General features: G+C 37.7%; 1 protein-coding gene across 2 annotated transcripts; it reads left to right on the forward strand.

Annotated features, from left to right (window-relative positions):
- Window positions 1-9: 9 nt before the first annotated feature.
- On the forward strand, window positions 10-22,099 carry CPSF3 (cleavage and polyadenylation specific factor 3). Of its 2 annotated transcripts, XM_040598709.1 has the most exons (18): window positions 10-158; window positions 1,014-1,077; window positions 1,748-1,845; window positions 2,754-2,882; window positions 3,862-4,039; window positions 5,645-5,734; window positions 6,809-6,959; window positions 9,030-9,205; window positions 9,573-9,731; window positions 10,502-10,648; window positions 11,656-11,808; window positions 12,221-12,329; window positions 13,094-13,192; window positions 14,299-14,393; window positions 14,967-15,054; window positions 18,879-18,948; window positions 19,564-19,660; window positions 21,902-22,099. In XM_040598709.1, exons 1-18 carry the CDS (start codon window positions 88-90, stop codon window positions 22,001-22,003), a joined length of 2,076 nt encoding a protein of 691 aa, XP_040454643.1. In that variant the 5' UTR covers window positions 10-87; the 3' UTR covers window positions 22,004-22,099. The 2 variants fall into 2 exon arrangements, with proteins under 2 accessions (XP_040454643.1, XP_040454644.1); XM_040598710.1 differs by lacking the exons at window positions 10-158; window positions 1,014-1,077; window positions 1,748-1,845 and having other exon boundaries at window positions 2,831-2,882; window positions 3,990-4,039.
- The last annotated feature ends 935 nt before the right edge of the window (window positions 22,100-23,034 follow it).

Here is a 23,034-nt window from a genome sequence, read left to right on the forward strand (position 1 = left end):
CGCGGCCGGGAGGAAGCGGAAGGCGGCGGGGGCGGGGAGCCGGCGGCGGGAGGGAGCGCGGTGGACGCCGCCGGGGCTGGCGCCGCCATGTCGGCGAAGCGGAAAGCCGAGGCCCTGATCCCGGCGGAGGAGAGCGATCAGCTGCTCATCCGGCCCCTGTGAGCGCCCGGGGCGGGCGCGGCGGCGGGAGCTGCGCGGTGGGCCCGGGCCTGGGGCTGGGCCTGGGGCTGGCGGGGCCGGGGCCGCCGGGCGGCTAGCGGGCAGGCCCGCCGGCCGGAGCGGGACCGGGCTGCTGCCGGGCCGCGGGCCGGCGCCTCCCCCAGGCACCGGTGGTGCCACGGGATGGGTGAGGCGGGACCGTGCCCTGGGCGGCCCGAGCGAAACGTTGTTGGAGGCGCCGGGATCCCCCGAGCTGCTTTTTTCCCCCGTCCTGTTTTTCCTCTGGTTGCTTCTCCAAGGAGCCGGCAGCCTGCAGGCTCAGGGGTAGCTGTCATATCGGTTAGAAGGATTGCGTCCTGCCCTGATGCACTACTTAAGATTACCTGAGAAAATTTTTTTTTTCCTCTTATGCTTTGACAGCATCATAGGTTTTGTAGTGTTTTTAAGTTGAAATTTTTTCTTCTGGTAAAGACGTCCAGTGCTGTTTGAAGGTTTTTCTGGCAGCATCACAAGAGTTGTCTTCTGGACAACCTGAAGATGCTGCTACTTACATAAACTTTCCATTCATCATACATCACAGTACTTTGAGACTCGAGTGCGCAGGCATGCAATAAAAACCAGAAGAGACAAAAATATTTTCCCCAAACAGATTTTCTTTATTTCTGCTGCATTAAGTAGGGTCTCATTTCCATCGAGATAAATGTAGCTGTTCAGTTACTTTATCTGAGTTTAAAAGGACTGTACAATCATTATTTCTTTGCAGAAAAATAATCCCTCTAGAGGCATCCAGTACACAGTTACATCTGTATGGTGTAGGTTGTTTTAATTTTTACAACTTTGATGTCCTTTTGCAGAGGTGCTGGCCAAGAAGTAGGAAGGTCATGCATTATTCTGGAGTTTAAAGGAAGAAAAATAATGGTAATTATTGCATGAATGTGTTTGTACACCGTCTCATGATACTTCAGATCACAGAAAGATGTTACGGGTTAAATTCAGCCTCCTGCACTGAAGTCAGGCACTGTGCTGGAAGAGGCATGTTCTGTAGCTTTCTGGAACAATATAGCATATAGGACTGTAGACGTACAGAGGCTGTCCTGCAGAATAAATCCATATCCCCAAACAGAACATATGTGTCTGAAATACAGATTCTAAAATTTACGCCTGTTAGGTTTCAGTGGAACCTAAGGCTAATGTTTACCAACAGTTGTGTGTAAACAGTCACATATAAACACACACGTCTTCTCTTTCCCTTTTCCAGCTGTTGTCTTAGGTGTGATGTTGGCTGAAATAACTTGCATACACTAGTTCTGTATATGCAGGTGGTGTTGAAGTGTGAATGAAGGCTTGCATAGGTACAAAATGTGAACAAAGACTGGGATCTTGTGAAAGGTGTTCCATTTCTCAACGAAAGCAAGTCGTTTGTTTAGACAGAAACCCGAGATGTGAAATCCAATGCTAAAAGCTGTGTTTAAGGAAACAATACTTTTTTTGCATGATGCTAAAAGTTACCAGTCACTATTTTAGACCAGAATGGAAGAGAGTTTTTCACATGTTCTGTTAGAAGCTTTAACTTTCTTTCATTTTCAAGCTTGATTGTGGAATCCATCCTGGACTGGAAGGAATGGATGCTCTTCCTTATATTGATTTGATAGATCCTGCTGAGATCGATCTCCTCCTAATTAGTCAGTAAGTTGAACCTAAGAGAACAAATAAGCTGAGCTGTGTTCACTTGTAGGTTATTGACAGACTGAAAATTAGTGTTACATAGATGGTAATGGCATGGCAAAAATTTAGTTGCCAGCTTTCTTTGAATTAAGGAAGTTCAGCCATTTTTGACATTACAGCCCTCCTCTGAGCTCGCTGTGATGTCTGACTTTCTTATAACCTGGCCTGCTTTAACACCATGGTGACAGCTTCTAAAATGAGTTTTCTACGCGAAGGCTACTGAAAAGTATTCATTGTGGGTTTTGCTCTATTGGCTTTGAATGAAGAATGTTCTTAGAGACTTAAGCAAGCTTTGAATGTGGTTTAAGTATTGTTTACTGGCTGAGATACAAGGAAAGCCATTTCTAAATGATTGAACCAGTCATAACAGGGTCTTTATAAAATACTGAGTGTTCACGATACATGCTTGTTTGACCTGTATTTCAAAAGTACATTCTTAAGATAGGGCCAACTGGAAGTGTGGCCAAATAATATTACTTTAGTAGCTCATGTTTTAGTCTGTAGTGTCCAACATGCAAACTTAAGATCACATTTGTGACTTTCTTCTATCTTTGACATATATTGTGTTCCTGGTTCCTGTTATTTTTCCTCCTCTATATGTAAATTACAAAAGTATTAATTTTTAAGTTGTATAGATAAAACCTTTGCAGTTAATGGGGAATTTCCTGTATTACTCTTACCTTTTCTTGGTTGCATTTCTAGTCACTAAATATATAGAATGTAGACCAGCATAGTTAACAATAAGATTGAAGATTCTGTTTCTGGATTTTCATGACACCATGTTAATCCAGTGAATTACCGAATTATATGTTATATATTGATGTTATATAATGTCAGTGTATTAATTGGATTTGTGTTTCTATTTTAAGTTTCCATTTGGATCACTGTGGGGCTCTACCATGGTTTTTGCAGAAAACAAGTTTTAAAGGAAGGACATTTATGACTCATGCCACAAAAGCTATTTATAGATGGCTACTTTCAGACTATGTCAAAGTCAGGTAAGATGACCCATGGGTTGTGTCTTCACCTCCTGAATTATTTCACCTATATATCCAATAGGAAACCGAAGATGAAACCACCAAAGGTGGCTAGATGAACCTGGATATCACCACAGGTAGCAACATTAGAACCAGGTTAGGAGTAATGAATCTTCTTACTGCCTCATGGATAATGTGTCTCTCAAATAATTTCCTATCAATAAAAAAAATACTTCTTTCCTCATTTTTTTCATTTGCCTTGTTTGGACCTTTAATAGTATCCCTTTTTCTCTCCATCTGTCTCTCTTAAGACACTCTTTTGTTCTCATGCTTTTTGATGTCTGTTCTTAATTAAGCTTCACAGAAGTATTGAATTGTAAGCTCCTAAAGATATAAATCATTATTCAGGACAAGGTCAGATTAAATATTAAATATACAAAGAGTTCTCTATTACTTACATGTTGTTGGAGGGGGGGGGGAGGAGGAGATTACTCTCTCAGCCCCCCCACCCCCACCCCTTTTCTTTTTTTCTTCCATTACATGCCTTGACACACTTTTCCCACATCCTGAGCAGTGGGCCTGAGCATACCTCAGTTCAGCAGATTCTAGCTTGGGTCAGAAAGCTGATAAACAGTCCTCTTGTAACTTGTGTTTTCTGGGCTGATGTGTGGTTTAGTTCGGTGTTTGAGGACTGTTACAGGCTAAGTGGCACATCTCTGTCCAGGGCTGGGAATCTTTTGGTACTTCTAGACAAATACAGACCAGATCCTGAAGTAAAAAAGACTATTTTAGCATGGCATTTCAAAAGAAAGATGCTTTAATTCTGCTTATATGAACTACATTAGAGTACCTGGACTTGATTTCTAACGTAGGAGACATAGCGTTACTGAATGGAAGTCTTACTGTCAGTGGGGAAAAATCCAGGAAGTTTTTTTTCCATCTGTTATATAATCTAAGCTGGTAAAATGAGCTGATATTTAGCCATTTCACTTATATCCAGTAATATATCAGCGGATGACATGCTATATACAGAAACAGACCTTGAAGAAAGCATGGACAAGATTGAGACCATCAACTTCCATGAAGTGAAAGAGGTGGCAGGAATCAAATTCTGGTGTTACCACGCAGGCCACGTTCTGGGAGCAGCCATGTTTATGATTGAAATAGCTGGTGTGAAGGTATTTTTTAATTATAAAGTTGAAATCAAGCCTGAATTCTAATGTAGTCATTAATTATTTGTTACTGTGTGTTAAGCCCCACTGCTGTGACAGGAGCTGTCAAGTAGACTTGGTGGGAGGCCTTGAATTTGAGCATGTAATTTCTCATTGATTAGAACTAGCAGGTGGCGCATGTATTGAACCGGGTAGGGTGTTTGGATTTTATGGGAGCGAATTATGACTCAGACATGGAACCAGTAAACATGTAGTTTTCCTTGCTGGTCTGCTCAGAGATAGCTGATAGCTGATGCAGTCTTACAAAAACTGCGTTTTTGTGAAATCTGTGAACAGATGGGGGTTTTTTTGTAATTCCGATTTACCATGTCTGCCTGTCTTGAGTGCTTAAATGACATTTGTCAAAGTATGTGAATTGTGTAACAGTCTAAAGTACCTAAAGAAACAGGATTATTATTAATTTTAGGCACAGAGAAATTAAATAAGTCATCATGTAATCACAGGCAGCGCTGTGTCAAAAACAGATACTTGAAACTAATCTCATGAATTGGAGTTCAGTAGGATAATTGTGGCCCAAGCAAAGTTTCCTACAACCTTGAAGGGGGAAGAGAGGTGGTGGTCCTGAGGCTTGCTGTCTAGTAGGACTTTGTTTGTGGTTTACAAAGATTGAGAATTTGAAAAGTTTAAAAAGAAGTATAGAAATAGAACTGAATTTACAATGTTTGCAATAAAATTTAGACATCTTACTGCTGTTTTTTTTATTTTCCCCTCATTAAAGCGTGATGGAGAAAGAGATTTCCCTCTTACTATGCATGACTCAAAAGTTCTGGGGTTTAGTAGCCATAATTTTCTTTAATTTCCTGTGGCGCAAATGAGGAATGTGATAGTAGATTACCAGTTATTTTCTGTTGCTGACTGTGTTTTGTTATTATTCACATTTTCATCCATGGAATGGTTAAGTAAAAAATATTGGGTTTTGAAACCGTCATTTTGGGCACAGAGAGCTGCATTCCACCCTGCGGTTAAAATTCCATTTACTAACAGTCACAAATTACTTCTTGGTGTAATGGTGAACATGATCATTCCATTTGGGAAACACTAGATTACAGGGTTTGTTTTAGTATCAGAAAATCTTAGAAGAGTTTTTAATAAGTAATTTTATTGGATTATTCATTATATTTGCATTCTGATATGTAAATGCAGTTTTATCTGCTTTTTACTTCAACTTAGGACCTGCTATATTTTCTGTTGCGACAGTTTTTTCTTCTTAATGGACAGTGCACATATGCAAAAGGCTGAAAACGACACTTTTATGTCCCAAAAGAAAGATAAAATCTCAACAGTTGTTTACCATGTTCCCTTGGAATTACACTACTGCTTGAAATACCTTCACTTACTGTGGTTAAAATATTTGTGTTGTAGTACTTTTGGTCTAATATTGTAAGCACTGTCCACATCAGAAGAGGCTTTATTTGAAGTGCAAGTGACCTTATTATCACAAATTCCTTAAAACCATCTTTGCTTAAAAGTATCCTATACACCAGCTTTTTAAAGACTGCTGACATGGTGGAACCTGTAATCAGAGTAACTGCTTCTCTTTGTTTCCAATAGCTTTTATATACAGGTGATTTCTCAAGACAGGAAGACAGACATCTGATGGCAGCAGAGATTCCCAATATTAAACCTGATATTCTTATAATTGTAAGTTTTACAAAATTGTTTCTTTAATTAGCAATTAAATATGTGTAGGGGTATTATTTAATGAAAGCTAAAACGTAATGAGAAAGACAGTGGAGATTTAATGGCAGTACATGATCTCTGTTAAATATCCAAATGCTTGGGTGTTCAGAACACTCCCAGCATTTCTTTTCACTCTAGTTTTCGTTTTATAATTCTTCTGATTACATTCCTTAAGACTCTAGACAAAGGTTTTCAAGATGGGAGATTTATTAGGTTTTGACTTGGGTTTGCTAGATATGTTGTACAAACCCCAATTTAGCCAGATATCTTTCTGTAGTAGATCCTAACCTATTTCCAGTCATGTTGAGAATTGGTCCTGGGTGGAGGTGCCCTGAGTGTTATTCCTTTTTTTTGTTGTTGTTTTTTTGTTTTGTTCTCTGAGCAAAATGGTTTTCTTTTGAATCTATGTTTGGAAAATTAGAAGTTCAGGGGAAATTTTAAAAGTAACAGTTGCATCTGGGAATTAACAATGGGATCTTTCAGAGTAATTCTTAAAAAGATTTCATTTATTGTGTCCCTTCTTTAACTTTCTGTAGCTTTTTATGACTGATAAGTTCATTCTAAGTCATGTCAAAATCTTGTATTTTGTGTATTCCTATGTTTTAGGCTAGGTGTTTCTGAACTGTGGCACATGTACCACTACTGAGTCATGTGAACATGATAACCCCTTCATCAAAGCAGTGGCAGCATTTCCAGTTAGGAAAATAAGTATGCTAAATTTGAAACCTTTTAAAAGAAGCATCAAAATTAATAGTTCTGACTTCTTTTTGGTTGTTTGTTTGGTTTTGTTTTTCTTTCTTTTTGCGAACAGGATCTGTCTTCCAAATTGCTGAGAGGAGTTTGGGAGAGGGGAAATTTTGGTTATTTGTCTTAATGGGGGTGGTTTTGATGTTTCCCTTCACCTTACCCCTCTCCCTCCCCTCCCTGCCATGTTAATACCAGTATGTTTTTCTGCATTTTCTTGTTGGATTCAGAGGAGAAGAACAAGAGGTAGTCTCTGTCAGTGCTTTTAGTATTTGGTTTCTCCATGTGTAGGAATCCACTTATGGTACTCATATTCATGAAAAAAGGGAAGAACGAGAGGCAAGATTCTGTAATACCGTTCACGACATTGTAAATAGAGGAGGTAGAGGTCTCATTCCTGTGTTCGCCCTGGGTCGAGCTCAAGAACTACTTTTAATTTTAGGTATGTACGTTACCAGCTCCTCTTAATAAAAGTCATATAGAGGTAAATGAGAATGTTTTCATGTGCAGTCTTTCAGATATCATAGTTTTTTAAATAACTCTTCAGTCATTTTCTAGCATGTTAATTACCTGAGAATATACAATGCATGTTTGTTCAAATGCAAAAAATCCAATAAACCGAACGAGACAGTTCTGCTTTGTGAGTTGGGATGGAGACCTAGAAAAGAAAGGGTAATAGCATGGTAGTATGTGCTTGACTTTTGAATCTTGTTGAACCAGGATTTTGGCAAATAGGGACTATTATAACAGATTGAAAAGTAAGCAGTCACAGTGACAGCTGTTCTATTTAAACTGTACTGGTAAAAAAAAGGGTGTATTTTGTTCCAAAGTTTCACTGTATTTCCCCTTTAATTCACAAACCTATATGAAGAATTCTTTATAGGAAAAGCTGAGAAGACCGTAACACACACTTCTAGCATTTCTAAAGTCCTAATGATGATGGGAAAGCAAATTAGGCTTTGTTAAGCGGAGCAAAAATGGTGGGGAGAGGGGAATTACACATGATCATAACAAGCCACTTCACATAAAATATATAGGTAGTTGTTACATGGTACTTCAGATTAAACAGTTTTAAAATAAATTATTTCCAGCTTCTTCACTTCCTTTTACCACATTTAATTTATACTATGTTAATGTGATTTTTCACTAGTCTTTTTGCTCGTGCAAATATAGGCAAGATCAAAAGATAACTATCTCAAAACTAAAATACTTATTTTTAGAGGTGTGGCATCTAAAGTGTCACCTAAAATACTTGAAATTCTTCCTGCTTTCCATTTCAGTTTAGCTCAATATTAGGAACTAGCTTGTTTTCAAAATGTGTTACTGGTGTATTTAAATGTTAACAAGAAATTTGGATCTAGGCATGGGTATTCTATTCGTAGAATACCTAAGAAATAGGTGTCGATGTTGTAGGATTATTTACTATTTATCATTGATTGAGGGTTTTTTTTTATTTTATAGAGAAGATAAAAACTGAACACTTCAAATCTTAAGTAGCCAGTAGCTTGTAATTTGTTGGCCTCTCCTTACTGTGTGTAGCTATTAAAGTGAGTTTCTAAAGATAGGCTTGAAAATACGTCTAGTAAAGCTAGACATGCAATTGGATGTTTAATTAAGTAGAAAATGCTATTGCACCTAGCATGCCTACACAACTGAGCCCGCAGGCTTCTGCTTTTGTTTTTCTTCTTTCCGTAAGTGTATGACAAAAAAAATAAATACTGCATTATGGTGTAGAAAATGGTGACAATGGGTGCAGTCTTTTAATGTTACTCTAAGTCCTGCTATTGATTATCTTCTATTGGCTGCTTCCACCTTACACTTGAGCTTATTAAGACAGTCATGGCAGTGAGCCTCTGACATGTTCTGAAAAGCTTTGTCTGCAAATCAGATGTACTCTTTAAATGTACACATACAGCCAAAAGAGTGTACCTCTATTTTTGGATGATTGTTCCTCACTTTTGCAATATAAATAGATTTTAGACCAGCAGAACTGTATCCAAGTGGGAAAACAAGTAAGTTATGTTTGTAGAGCTGCATTCAGATCTCCTTTTTTTGTGTTTAGTAAAGGTCATGGTTACTGTCATCAGTGGTAAAATAAGTTGTGGTTAGTGGAGCCTTTTTTCCTGGTTTCATTTCAGTTAAGCTTGTAAAATATAACTATTGGTGGTACACAGGAAGCCAGACTTGATAACTGGGTGATCCCTTTATGCCTTGAATTCCATGGATTTGTTCTACAGAACTTTTGATGTAGTGAGTTCTCGCCAATATATTCTATGCAGATGTCCCTAGCTGTTACATGTATAATTAATATTTGACAGAGACATTTTAGCTTTATTACAGTGGTGTGGTAAAACTTGAATTGTCGTAAAAGTAGATTTATTGCTGTGTAATATCGTAAGGTATACTTTATACCTTGTAGTTGAAGTTGATGATTGATTGGAATTTGGCCTGCCAAAAATACATGAAGTTCATCTGTTTCTTTTTTGTTTGCCTGTTTGTTTGGTTTTTTTAGATGAATACTGGCAGAATCACCCTGAACTCCATGATATCCCTATATACTATGCCTCCTCTTTGGCAAAGAAATGTATGGCAGTTTATCAGACATATGTCAATGCCATGAATGACAAAATCCGCAAGCAAATTAACATCAACAATCCATTTGTTTTCAAGCATATTAGTAATCTGAAGGTAAGCTTGAGATAAGGTTGTCTTACAAAAGAGGAAGGGTGACAGAAGAGTTCATACTTGCTGAGTAGTTGGTGTGGGTGCTACCCTAACAGACTGATTAGGTACAGGTTTATATCTGAGTTACCTGCTATCCCAGTGTTTATAGAGGGCTGGCCGAGGGGAGCTTATGCCCAAATTTTCTTCCACTGTAGATCTCTGTGCTTATGGTTTGCTCCTTACAGGCATCAGTAGGAGGCACTTTCCTGCACAGGGCACTTGGTACGAAGATCGGGTATAATCTGTGCACACAGGACTTCACTTGTGTGTTGTTCAAGGGTGCATTTAAGTGAGTTACAGTAACTGATATTCTTGCTCTTTGTCCATTTAGAGTATGGATCATTTCGATGATATTGGCCCAAGTGTTGTGATGGCTTCCCCAGGTATGATGCAGAGTGGCTTATCCAGAGAGTTGTTTGAGAGCTGGTGCACAGATAAGAGAAACGGAGTCATTATAGCAGGGTACTGTGTTGAAGGAACCCTTGCCAAGGTGAGTTGCTAATGCACCACAACTTCTTAATACAAACTAGTACTCAAGTTGTGTTTAAAAAGAACTGGCCCATAGCAAGTGTCTTTATTTGGATTTACTGAGATTTTTGTCAGGTATGCATAATTATGTAGTCAAAACTAATTGCTTTTGGCTAATACTAATGAAAAGTACAGAAAAATGTGCATATGGCCATTTCCAGTGATGTTATACAGAATAATCTTTTCTAGGAGCAGTTATCTTGCCATGAGAAACAATGATAGATACTTTTGTCCACCTTTAGACCCCTCCACCATTTAACTTCTTGAGGGGAGCCCTAACTAATTCTAGAGGAGTTGATATTAAATCTGACAGTACTTATGTATCAGATGTTAGACTGCCTTACAGCTGTTGTGCCACTGTCCAGTTGCAGAGAATGAAATCCTTCCTTCCAAATTCCAGCAGCTAAGGGTGACCAGAACATCTAGTTTTATCTTTAGAAATAGAAGTCACACACTTGTTATAATTTCAGTGCAAATTTGAGAGACATGTATCTGAGAGAAGAATGAACTCCTGGATCAGCTGAGAATGCAACAGATGAAACGGTGTGTGTTGTGCGTGCTATTTTCATTTGTGAGTGTACGTTTTGTGAAATTCAAGAATTTTTTTTTCAGTTCCTCACGTTAAACCTGGTTGCCAGTATTATCTCATTGATTTCTGAAATGTAAAGCATTAGTTGTGTGGTGTCTGTAGGAGGATTTCAATTTTTTATTTAGAGTACTCTTCTTTTCCAGCACATCATGTCTGAACCTGAAGAGATCACAACTATGTCAGGGCAAAAACTCCCATTGAAGATGTCTGTGGATTACATTTCTTTCTCTGCTCACACGGATTATCAACAAACTAGTGAATTTATCCGGGCTCTGAAACCTCCACATGTGGTTAGTATACGTGCTGCCCATTTCTCCAGAGTGGGATTCATCACACCAGTTCACAGCCTTGAGTCATCAAGGCAGGTACCGGTGTCTAGCACTAGCTAGCATCCCTGTGCTTTGAATAATAAAAGGTGGAGATTGTGTAACCATTTTTCATCATGTTACCTTAGCAAAGTAAAGATGAACTTGCTTTTGACTGTCTGCATGTGGGGTATCTGGGAATGACTTTCTTGAAAGTGGTATGGTCCGTAACCTGTTCAGCAGTGTTTTGCGTAAGTAAGATACAGCATAGGACAACATTAAGTTTGGGACACTGGTATTGGAATAATTCACTTGAATTTGCCCCAGAATAAACAAGAAAACATTGATGGAAGGTATGTAGCAGGCAGCAAAAGACAAAGGCAGCACCTGAGAGGGAAAACCGTGAGCAAATCACAGGGAGCAGGAGGTGTGAAGGTCGAGAATATGAAAATGGGGAGTAGGATCTGAAACGTAATGGGACTGGAGGAGAATCAATGTGCCAGCATGGATAAGAAAGAAAACAAATTATAACAGAATAAAAGAGGATTTAACTTGGCAAAGAAAATTGTGAACTGTGAAGCATCCTGTCTGAATTGCATGTTTATTATGTTTATCTACATGCAGACACAAAAATGTAAAGCTAACTGATTTTTATTGTTGAACTTAAGTTAATAATTACCTTTCATAATATAACAGTCTGTTTGTGTATGAAAGGTTAAATGGAATCTCTGGAATGCATTCTGCTTGATTGCATGTATTCTGCTAATACGCAGAATTGTGAGATCTAGGCCTTTGAATATTGCATAGAAATCAAAGACACACATAGAACTATGTAATATAATTGAGCTAATGTTTCGTGTATCGTGACCTCATAAAATTACATTTTTATAAAAATGAGATACAAGGGGGCAGTTTTCTTGGATAATTTGTTTACTAAACATGTCCAGTTGGACAAATAACTTCTGCTAAAAGGGAAACTGTCTTTCCCATAGATTTTAGTTCATGGTGAACAGAATGAAATGGCCAGATTGAAAGCAGCATTGATACGGGAATATGAGGATAATGATGAAGTTCACATAGAAGTTCATAATCCTAGGAATACTGAAGCTGTGACATTAAACTTCAGAGGAGAAAAACTTGCCAAGGTATAAAATGAGTATTTTCTTATCTGTACAACAGTATTTTCCTCTGAGATAAAACCTACACATTTTCTTCCAAGCCTGTCTTTTTAATTGATTTCAGATTGTGTATGTTTTCCAGGGACTCAAAGTATGTGAATGTTTTGTATTTGGGGTTTGCTTTTGGGGTGTTTTTTTTGGTTGGTTGGTGGTTTGGGGGCTAATTATTTATTTATTTGGTTGGTGGTCGTTGTTTTTTCTCTTCACTCTTCCAGCCTTTTCTTGTGTTACATCTCAGAATGTCTGACCTTTTATTTTCAGAGTTAATTTTTTGCTATGTTCGACCTTTCTGAGAAAACTGTATTTCATCTCCATAGTTACCTTTAAGCTATGAATACTTCAGAGTGCCTTGTTGCACTGTGTGTGCTTTTGATTCCAGGTGATGGGATCTTTAGCAGATAAGAAACCAGAGCAAGGACAGAGAATTTCTGGGATCCTAGTTAAAAGAAATTTTAACTATCACATCCTTTCTCCATGTGACCTGTCCAGTAAGTAAAGACAGTGATGTGCTCAGTAGGTAACTGAAACTTACTGTATCCTTCTTTTGCCATTAGAACACATACAATACTGGGTGTTTTTTCTGTAATTTTGTGTTTGATAAGCAATTAGTGAACATCTTGGGTTTATGTTGGTTAAGTTTTACCTGAAGTTCTGCACTGTTGTAGTGAGAAGAAAATCATTCGATTCATTGTCCACTGAAGTTTAAAATCTCTTCTGTTCTTTCTGTCAGATAAAAGAAGCCAAATTCCATTTCCCTTCTTGTTACTTAAAACTTCTTCCTCTGCCTGAATATGCATGAAACGTGCCAGCGAGAACAAAAGACCATCTTGATCAAGTGTTCTCCCAGTTTCTAAAATGGCATTAGTTTTTAGTATAAAAAACCGCAGTACAGTGAAAATGTTTGCATTACTCCTATGCTATTTATTCCTAAAGAAATGGATCTGTTCTCAAAATAGAAGATTAATTAAATGTAAGGTCAGAAGAGCTTGGGGGAAAACAATTGCACTGAATTTCTAGTTCATTGTTTGCCTCTAATGGGTATGGCAAAATAACAAGCTCTTACTGGTTTCTTAACCACAAATATATTATTTATCTTACAATAGATGCTCCACCTTCCTCTTTACAGATTGTCCTTTTTAACACTCTATTTTAAATGTGTTGATGCCGTTGTTCATCTATAGTGGCAATATTTTTTTTAGGAAGTAAATTCAGATGGATATTTTTTAATACATACTTTCTAAAATTCTTTCAGATTATACAGACTTGGCGATGAGCACTGTAACACAGACACAAGCCATTCCATACACGGGCCCTTTTAATCTGCTCTGTTACCAGCTACAAAAACTTACTGGTGTGTATTTGGACAGACATGGTTATGGTTCATAGTGGTCAACTTTTAGAACAACTTCTAGTCTTTAGAGGTCTTCTGAGTGGAAATTTCTTGCCAGTAACTGAGGTGCCACAGTTTGTTTCATATTTTACAACTTTCATTAGATTATGCAGCTTCTGCCAGATCCAGTTCATGAGTATGATACATCCTTTTTGGGGGGATTCTGCTGTAGTTGTTTCACAAGATCATTAACATACAGCAATATAGAGCTTAGGCCGATCTTTGTCTCCTGTCAGCCCCCAAAGTGAGTGCTATAGCCACTCTCATATAAAATGTATTAATTGATCTTTTATCTCCAGCCCCAAAATAGAATGGGTAATGGCATTTAATAAAAACAAAAGCTCTGACCGCCTTTGTGATAGATAGCCTCTTCTGTCCCTCCCCAAGTGTCAAGAATATAACCTTGTTACTTCAGCCTTGTTGACTTTTACTGAGTCAGGAGCAATTTAAATCTGCCTCTAGTGTGATCCCTGGTACCCCTGTCAAGCTTTCTTAAAGGTTAAGGGCAACTCCTGTCCTAGTTTGTTAAAAGCACGCTTTGCAGGATTCTTCCCAGTTTTAAAGCTCAGGAATTTTTTTTCTTCTGTAGTGTCAGCATCTAATTCATATCACTAGTGAAGCGAAAACCTGTGTTCAGTTGGTGTTCAGGTCTCATAACCTGAGCGCTGCCTGGCACACAGATGCACTTTCGTAAGCAATGGATTATCCTTTAAGGGTATAGGAGGAGCTAGTTAATTCTGCAAATGGAGCATTAAATTTCTTGTTTGTTTTCTTTTTAATTGGTGTATTCACATCAGTGTACTGAGCTAGTCAAATGAGAGAATTCAAAACGAGTAAAATGGCCAATATTACATACTAAAAAAACCCCAAACAATCCAGAACAAAGAACACAATATTGTCAGATAAGGGAAGAGAGTATGTGCTTGTATTTTGTAGGCTACTCTGAGCAGTTGTAGTAATAGACAACCCCTCTTACTCTTAAAACGGCCAATTTTCTTATGCAGATGAAGTTAGTCTTGCTTTCAGTATAATTGCATTCTTGCTAACCATTTGTTCTCACTTACTAGGTGATGTAGAAGAAATAGAAATCCAACAAAAACCAGCCCTGAAGGTTTTCAAAAATATTACTGTGATCCAGGAACCAGGCATGGTAGTCCTTGAGGTGGGCATTGGTGAGGGAGAAGGAAGTATTTTGTTCTCCAGTTTCTGCAAAATAGTATCGTATAGATGCCATGCAGAATTAAGTGTTTCAAGTAGTTTTCTGTTGGATGACAAGTAGAAGGAAAGCTAGAACAAAGTTTCCCTTGAGCTATGGCCCTGTGTTAAGGCATGTCGTTTCATTTAGCCACTGCTAGTTTCTTATTTTGTCGTGACTCAGGAGTGTAAAGGCAGATTCAGTGCCCTTTTTTCATTTGGCAAATAGTAATTGGAAAAAATGTCAAATGGTGTTCCCTCCTTCCCCCTTCTCCCCCTACATAACTCTGGTAATTAATAATTATTTCATAAATGTGTTCAAGAACACTCAACAACTTGTATTTTCATGGGAAGTTACTGGAATATACCAAGTTAGTAGTTAATAACTCGTTGTAAAATGTGTAACAGTCATTTGAAGCTAGAATTCAAAGAAAAGCAAATGGCAGAATGCAAGGACTGTTACATTGTTTTTATGTTGCATTATTCACTAAGCCCAAATAATGGGCTCAAATTACGAATTTATATTTTTTTTACCTTCCAGTGGGTGGCAAATCCTGCTAATGATATGTATGCAGACACCGTGACAACAGTGATACTGGAAGTTCAGTCAAATCCCAAAATACAGAAAGGTAGTAAGTTTAGTGTATGCTTTTTTAACTGAGGCATTTCTTCTTAATTTTTTTACGTCAAGCTTATAGGGATATAATGCTTTGCAATAGATTGCAATTCCCCTATTGTACTTCCTCCCCTTGTAAAACTTTTTAGAGAGTAAGATTTTCTACTTAATTAATTTTCTACTTAAGAATTACAGCTTGATCTTTATTATTTGTATTGCATTCATTTGTTGAAACTTTCTCTTGGCAACTGGTAGCTGACTGGAAACTTAAAATAAGTTGAATGTTACTTACTTCAGATTTTTGTATATAAACAATTTGTGATACCTCATTTAAATATTCCCATTTCTCATTTGAAAGCTGTGATTACCATTCATGAGTGGTATTTCTATGCCTGTACATCAGCAAGAGTTAAATAGGCAATGCTGAAAAAAAGTCAGACTAGCTTCACAATTACACGTACGTAGACCCAGTAACCAAGTAATATTATTGGGTAGCGATAGCATCATCAGATACTGAGTTTCATGTTGCTGTTCAAGAATCACAGCAGTTTTATTGGGATCATTACTGATGATAGTTTATATTTTTTGTTCCCCTGTTTTGATTTTGAACACATATGTCACTGTGCTAAGGAACTGGAGCAAGTATTGAATATTGGGTTGGCCACTGAGGGTGAATGTTGGCAGCTTGGCAACACAGTAACACAGATAATTTAATGGTAGTCCCATCTATCAAAATTAAGATATATTTTTTTTGTTTTCTAGGGGTTTAAATCACTTTTTTCCCACTACCTGCATCATTACTTGGAATATATATTACTATTTAACTTACAGAAATCTTAATAAATTCTGCCTTTGGGTACGTTTGCTTACCTAGTGAAATAAGCAACAGTTGGGTATCCATCTTGGAGTACTATTCATCTCCAGTTTGGATGTGGTTAGGCAAATAGAACACAAAATTCTATTCCTTGGGTGTTACGTAAAAGTAATACCATTTGGTGGTTGGTTTTCTTGGGTTTTTTTTCAGCAAAAGGGCAATAAAAGTAAGAGATTTTATTAAGTTATCTAAAGGTCAAACCTTAAAAACTCATGGGCTATGTCTGTAATGTCCAGCGGGTATGTTCTGTGACCCTAAGACAGGGGACCTGAGTGCCCATTTTTCCTTTGTGTGAGAACTAGAGTACTGGGGAGGAGGTCCTTCAGACAAGAACCCAGGACACATCTGAGGTGTGCACTTGAACCCAGAAGCCTTCAGAGCAGTCTTAGATCCTGTGCCATATCCTGTACTTGTCACCCCTTCAGCCTCCAACTTCCCTGTCAACTCATTCTGTCATCATCTCCCTTTTAATGAGTTCCAATGTTAAAAATTCTGTACTCTTCCACATCTTCTTATCTTACCTAAGGGTTTTTCATGTCATTCTGTATCAGCCTCTACCGAAGTCTGATGGTCAAGATCCACAAGGTATCCTTAAAATAACTGATAATTTTAAATTACCAGAGACTGATAGTGAGGAATCAGGCTTGATCTGACTCTGTGAACCCCATGTGATGTTTTCTTCATAACACTTCTAGTAGATTTTTCTTTCCAAACCAGCATGGAAAGCACTAGAGCTATACGCACAAATAATGTTTATTTTCCCTGGATTACTTCTCTTGTCTTTTCATTATCTTAATGATTTTAGATAACATAGCAATCAGTGTTCCTTAGGTGCTTAGTCCCATACCTGACTCACAAAACTTATTAAAAATCCTTTCTCCTGAGTTTATAAATGCACATAGCAGTTAAGGTTTTCCAGTCACCTTGATCTAAGCAAATTCAGATGTAATTTTCTTATCTTGGTTGTGATAATTTTCAGTATATACAGCCCCTTTAGCCACACCTTCATGTTCTCTACTGAAACCAACCAAAAAAAGGAATTTTATAATTTTATTTTCTGCTACTTCTTTGGATGGTACTTTTTTACTTTTTTTTTTTTTCCTTCTCGTCCCTCCTCTGTCCTGGTTTCAGCTGGGATAGAAATAATTGCCTTCCTAGTAGCTGGTACAGTGCTGTGCTTTGGGATTAGTGTAAGAATAATGTTGATAACACACTGATGTTTTTAGTTGTTGCCAAGTAGCATTGATACCAAGTCAAGGACTTTTCAGCTTCTCAGGCCCTGCCAGCGAGGGGGCTGAAGGGGCACAAGAAGCCGGGAGGGAGCAGAGCCAGGACAGCTGACCCAAACTGGCCAAAGGGATATTCCATACCATATGATGTCATCCTGAGTATATAAACTGGGGGGAGTTGGCCGGGGCAGGGATCACTGTTCTGGGACTGGCTGGGCATCAGTCAGCAGGTGGTGAGCAGTTGTACTGTGCATCACCTGTTTTGCGTTTTTTTGTTTTGTTTTTTTTCTCCCCTTGAATTTTACTTCTTTTTCTCATTTTGTTATCTCCCTTTTTATTACAATAATTATTATTATTAGTAGTAGTATATTTTACTTCATTTCAATTATTAAACTGTTCTTATCTCAACCCATGGGTTTTACCTTTTTCTGATTCTCCTCCCCATCCCACTGGGGGTGAGCGAGTGGCTACTTAGTTGCTGGCTGAGGTTAAACCACAGCGCTGGCTTTCTTTATATGCCTGGAAAAATCTTCGGCTGATTTGCTAATTTTAAAAATTTCTTATTGTAATATCAGCCAGTATATATTAGCCTGACTTTTGGTAGTCTATGCTTTCTCTGTATGGTTCGTACATGACAGTATCTAGCTTCACTGCCCTGCCCCCAGTTAATTTCTCTTTGTATTATGTTGTGCCTTTTAGTGTTGTTTCTCATGTTGTTTCATGGTGGTGATTCTGCCAACTAATCTCAGGTGTGGCTTCTTACAGGACTTTTTTGGGGGGAGTAAAACCACATTGTAAATAGTTCTTGCAGCTGTGTATTTTAGAGTGAGTTAATTAAAACATCTTAAGTTTTTGTTACTTAGCTGGTGATGTGCCTGCTTTTACCTCATTTCCAGTGTAAAGTTATTTTGCTTTGTACATTCGGTTACTGCGTCTTATCTAAGGGATGGTAAATTTTTAAGATAAATTTGCTTGGTCTCTTGCAAGAAGTTATTCAAAGAATTTCTAACTATCATTGTGTTCAGTTCTCTGAATTCTTCAGCTGATTTAGAAGTATTGAAAACTAGTTTTTCAAAAGCCTTATCTGTTTATCTATCAGTGGAAAAGGTAGTGATTTTCACAATTATCTCTTCCTGTAGACTCTGGCTCCTTTAATGATCAAATACTTAAATAATAACATTCAAAAGAAAATTATTTGTTTTAAACTACCTTTTGATTTCAAATCCAAGTCTAAAACCAGTATTGCTATTTTTATTTCAACCTCTCTATGCTGAAACATATTCCAGGAATGTATATGCCTCTTATTACTACTCACGTTCCTTGTCCAGTTATACTTTATGTATTCTCTGCATGCTCCTAGCCTCCATGATACAGGATTTTCCTTTAAGAAGAAAAAATGGAGGGATTATAAATAAATGATGAAAGCAATTATCTTCATTTTTAAGTAAAAGGAAATCTTAGAAGTAGTGAGTGTTAACAATAAAAGTGAGAATTAGACTTGCAAAGTTTTCTGTTTTAAAATGTGGTAAATACAGGGAATATATATTTAAAATGTATATCTTTCCTTGACTCTTCCGTCTTTTTTAAAACATTTTCTTTATAAATTGCTTAAACAGATTTTGTGTAGCTTTTGGATTGTTTTTCATGAAAATCAGTTAGAAACCAGATGTATCAATAAGCCAATTTTCCTTCTCAGCAAATGTCTGTGAAAGTAAAACGACGTTTTCTTTTCAGCTGCAGTACATAAAATTTCCAAAAAAGTAGATATGGATGTGTATAGGAAGAGGATGGAGATCATGCTTCAGTAAGTTGGCATATATTTTTCTAAAGGAAGATTATCACTGTTAATCATATAAATACAATAATTTTAGTATAATACAGTTTAAAGATACAATTATTTAGAAACACATTATGCACATTTACTTCAGTCTTAATTTCTGTGAAAGCCAGGAATTAATTAAAGAAAGAGGTACAGTAAAAAGTTCTCAGCATCATTAAAATTTTGAATACAGGGCCTAGTTTTTACTTCTAGAAGCAGATTTTTAAATTGTCTCCCAAAATTACGCTATAAATGGTTATGAAAATACCTTTTTGGATCAAGTCTCTTTTAAAACTTGCTCTGATGTATATTCTGTTATTTAAGTAAAAATCTTGCCTCTTTTGAAATCAAAGGAATCCTTCCCTTCATTTATGATAAGATTTATTTCACTAAAATGCTTACTGTTATGTGATACCCGTTCTCATAATGATTTAGATTGGTGTTTGTTAATTATTTCTGAGTGGGTTAAAAAATCGTTGCTGAAAGGAGAGTCACTCTGCTGAAAAAATGCCTTTGGAAACCTAAGTTTAATAGAAATAAAAACATAGGTTTGCTGTTTGGCCACATCTTACACACATACATCTTTTTTTTTTTTTTCAGGGATATGTTTGGAGAAGACTCTGTGAGTTCAAAGGATGGCTCTGTCTTGTGCATCACAGTTGATGGAAAGACTGCAAACGTCTCACTGGACACTCGGGTATGTACAGCAAAGCACTTGTGTGAACTATGTTTAGCAGAGGTGAGTCTTCAGTCTAGTTTACAGTGCTGCCTAGAATATCATATAGCCATTTGCTAAGGAAATGTTTTTGTATTTGGTATCAAAACAACTTAAGCCTATTTGCTTTCCATTGATTTCATTGACATTCTCATGAGTCGATCAGTACCCAGCTTTCTGAGAGAAGTACTGATCCAGCCTGCAAGCTGAGTTTACTGAATTTCTTCTGGAAGCGTTTCTAGACAACTTCTCCTTCATTAAAAAAAAAAAAATGCTAGCAATGTTTCTGTGACAAATGCAGTAAATTTGGAGGAAAACCCAGTATTTTTCAGCAGCTCTCTACTCGTATAAAAATGAATAAAGAAAGCTTGTAGAGGAGAAACAGATTTAACCCACGCATTTTTTTTAAATGCTCTTATAACGTAGGCTTTGGTCTGAATAATTGGACAATCAAAGAGTAGGAATGTTGCTAATAATTTTTTTTTGGTCATCTTGATCCTTTTGTGGCTAAACTGTAAGCCTGAAATACTCACAAAAAGAAATACTTTACTAGCCAAGTTCAGAGTTGGATGCCACGTGTGTCAGAAGGCTGTTTTAAGAAGCTATCACAACTAGTTGCTTGAACTAATGTGGAACTGTAAAGAATGGTTGAAACCACATCCTTTGTGTCCTTAAGCATGTTAATGTGTTGACTTTCTATCATTATTAATACATATTAAAATATATAATGTATTACCACTATCCATATTAGTAACATATTCCACTAGAGTAGCTCTCAGATGCTGTCCTTAGGGACCACAACAAATGTTTTTAATTATTCTACAAACCCAGAAGAAAAGGTTGGTCCCTGCCCAAAATTTGTTACCTATGGAAACAGAACAAATGAATGTTAATTTATCTTAAGAGGGTAGTAAATTAGTGTTGCAGTTAAGACACCATGCTTGCTGTGTCATCTTTTTTTAGTTTTTTGATAAACATATGCTACATTTCAATGTATACGTAGTACAGAGAAATACAGGAGTGATGAAAAGAGCTTTTGCAATGGAGAGAAAAAAGTAGCAAGACTGGAAAAAAATGCGTACTGCTGAATCATGAAGTTAGATTTCATTTTCATGTTGTACTGATATATGTCAGTATTGTTAAAAGACTTATGTACTGACAGAAACCCTAATGGCAGCTCAGCTGCCAACACTGTAATACTTTGTAATACTTATTTTACATACTGTGTTGGCAATGGCAACCTTGTGCCATTGTGAACCAAGTCTTACAGGAAAGATCTGTTCTTCTTTATGTGCATATGTATCTTCTTACTAATAACTTTAAAATAACTCTTTAGTATAGATCTGACTATATGGTGGGGCATGTGGATTTATTTTTTCCACCGTTAACTCTTAAAACAGTGCTGTTACAGTTAACATGCTTTTAACAGCATTGTTAGGTAACGGTAAATGTACGTTCTCTGTTTCAAATGCCTTTCCCCCCAACCCCCTGCCAAAAAAATCTTTATGATTGAAAGGAGTTACATGTTTGGAAGAGTAACAATACTGAATTAAGAGAAGGTACAGTCTTACAGCCTAGAAAGTCCATAGGAAAAAGAATAGTATTACTATGCAAATGATGCCCTTTGGTTTTGTGATAGAGCCGTCAAGGGATTGGGCTGAATGTTGATCAGCTTGCATGTTTAGGGTGGGCATCTCTCTCTAGGAAGGCTTGGGTTAGTGATAAATTAATTTATTTGGGTGTTTATTTTGATGTAAATGTTACCTTACTGGTGTGGAAACAACAGTGTGGAGACTCCCTGATTACAGGTGTCTGCACCTCTGTGATGAATGCACGTGTTTTACAGTATCAACCTAATACAACGCCGGTGATCAACCTAATACAACAGATAAAATGAAATCTCCAAGGACAGAACCTTGTGTGGTTTTATTTGGTTTTGAATTAAATGTGATCTACAGAACTTAATGCATTTTACATAGTAGTTTCGAAACAAGTTATTAATCAAACATAAAACTCGAGATTAAGCTTCTTGTTCCATAGCAGGACTTGCATAAGTCTTCTGTGAAGTCTTACTTGTTGGCAGACTATTTAAAACCATACATTGCTGCTGTTGATAACTTTATTTTCAATTTGCATTATTTCTTTTTCCTTTCACCCTGTGACCATTCTTCACATGCCAAAAAGGAATATGAGGTGCTAATATACTACTTTTTTTGTTCCCAGACAGTTGACTGTGAGCCGGGAAGCGAAGATGATGAATCCCTTCGTGAAATGGTGGAACTGGCTGCACAGAGGCTTTATGATGCCCTCAGCCCAGTATACTGACCTCTGTAGATACCTAGGTCACATCCAAAAATCTTTTAAATGTTCAATTTATTTGGACTATTTTTTAGGAGTAAATAAAATCTTTTTCTTCAGTAAGTCAAATGTATTAATTCTGTGACTGTGAAACTGCTGAGTTATTTCAAATAATGGATGAGCAACCTTATAGCAACTATCTTTGTGCATATAGGTCGTAGTAAAATCAGGGAAAGTGCATATGTTCTTTTTTCTTATGTGCAAATACAAGAAATAAGGAAAATTTGTAACCTATCTAAACAAAGAATTAAAACAATTAAGTTGAGAGAGTGTTATATTTCTGAAGATTACCGACCAGTTGTAGGATAAATTGGATGTACTGGGTTTGCATATACTCAGAATTAAAGCTTGTACGTAATTTTGTGCCTGGCAAGGAGGGAATTACCTGCACGCTTGTATCTCCTGGAAGTCAAAGGGGGCTTGAACACATTTAAAATGGAATCAGTGTTTGCATACCGGGGTTAATTGGAGCTTTCAGTCTATGTATACAGGTGTCACCCTTCGTGGGACTACCTGAACAAAACCAGCTTCAAGCGAGGTGAGCACTTGCGGCCTGCAGCAGCCTCCCGCTCCGATGGCGGCCGTCGCTGTTCCTGCGGCACTGGGCAGCCGCTGCTCCCGCAGGGCCTGGCTGCTGGTGGGGTGGCCTTCCTGGCAGGCTGGAACGGCATATCCCTAGGGAAGGATTCCAGGCCCAAGCGCCACACTGGGGGTCGGCGGGGCTATCCCCCAGTGGTCCGGCCTGCCGCCGCATGGCCCCCCCCCCGGGCGAGCCCGCCTGCCGCAGAAGGGCTTCCTCTGCCTCTTGGACACGCGGCTCCCCCCCACCCCCCCTTCTCGGCTGATCACATTGGCACCTGATAAGCTTTATAGCTCTGTTAGCCTGCTAGTATTAGCAGAATTAACATGTTAGTATTAGCGTGTTATTAGTATTAGCAAAATTAGTGACAGCCCCCCAAATTGCATGTCATTAGCTAGCTAAGAGTATGAAGTCTTTT

This window comes from Falco naumanni, chromosome 6 (genome assembly GCF_017639655.2).
Source record: "Falco naumanni isolate bFalNau1 chromosome 6, bFalNau1.pat, whole genome shotgun sequence".
NCBI classification, from domain to species: domain Eukaryota; kingdom Metazoa; phylum Chordata; class Aves; order Falconiformes; family Falconidae; genus Falco; species Falco naumanni.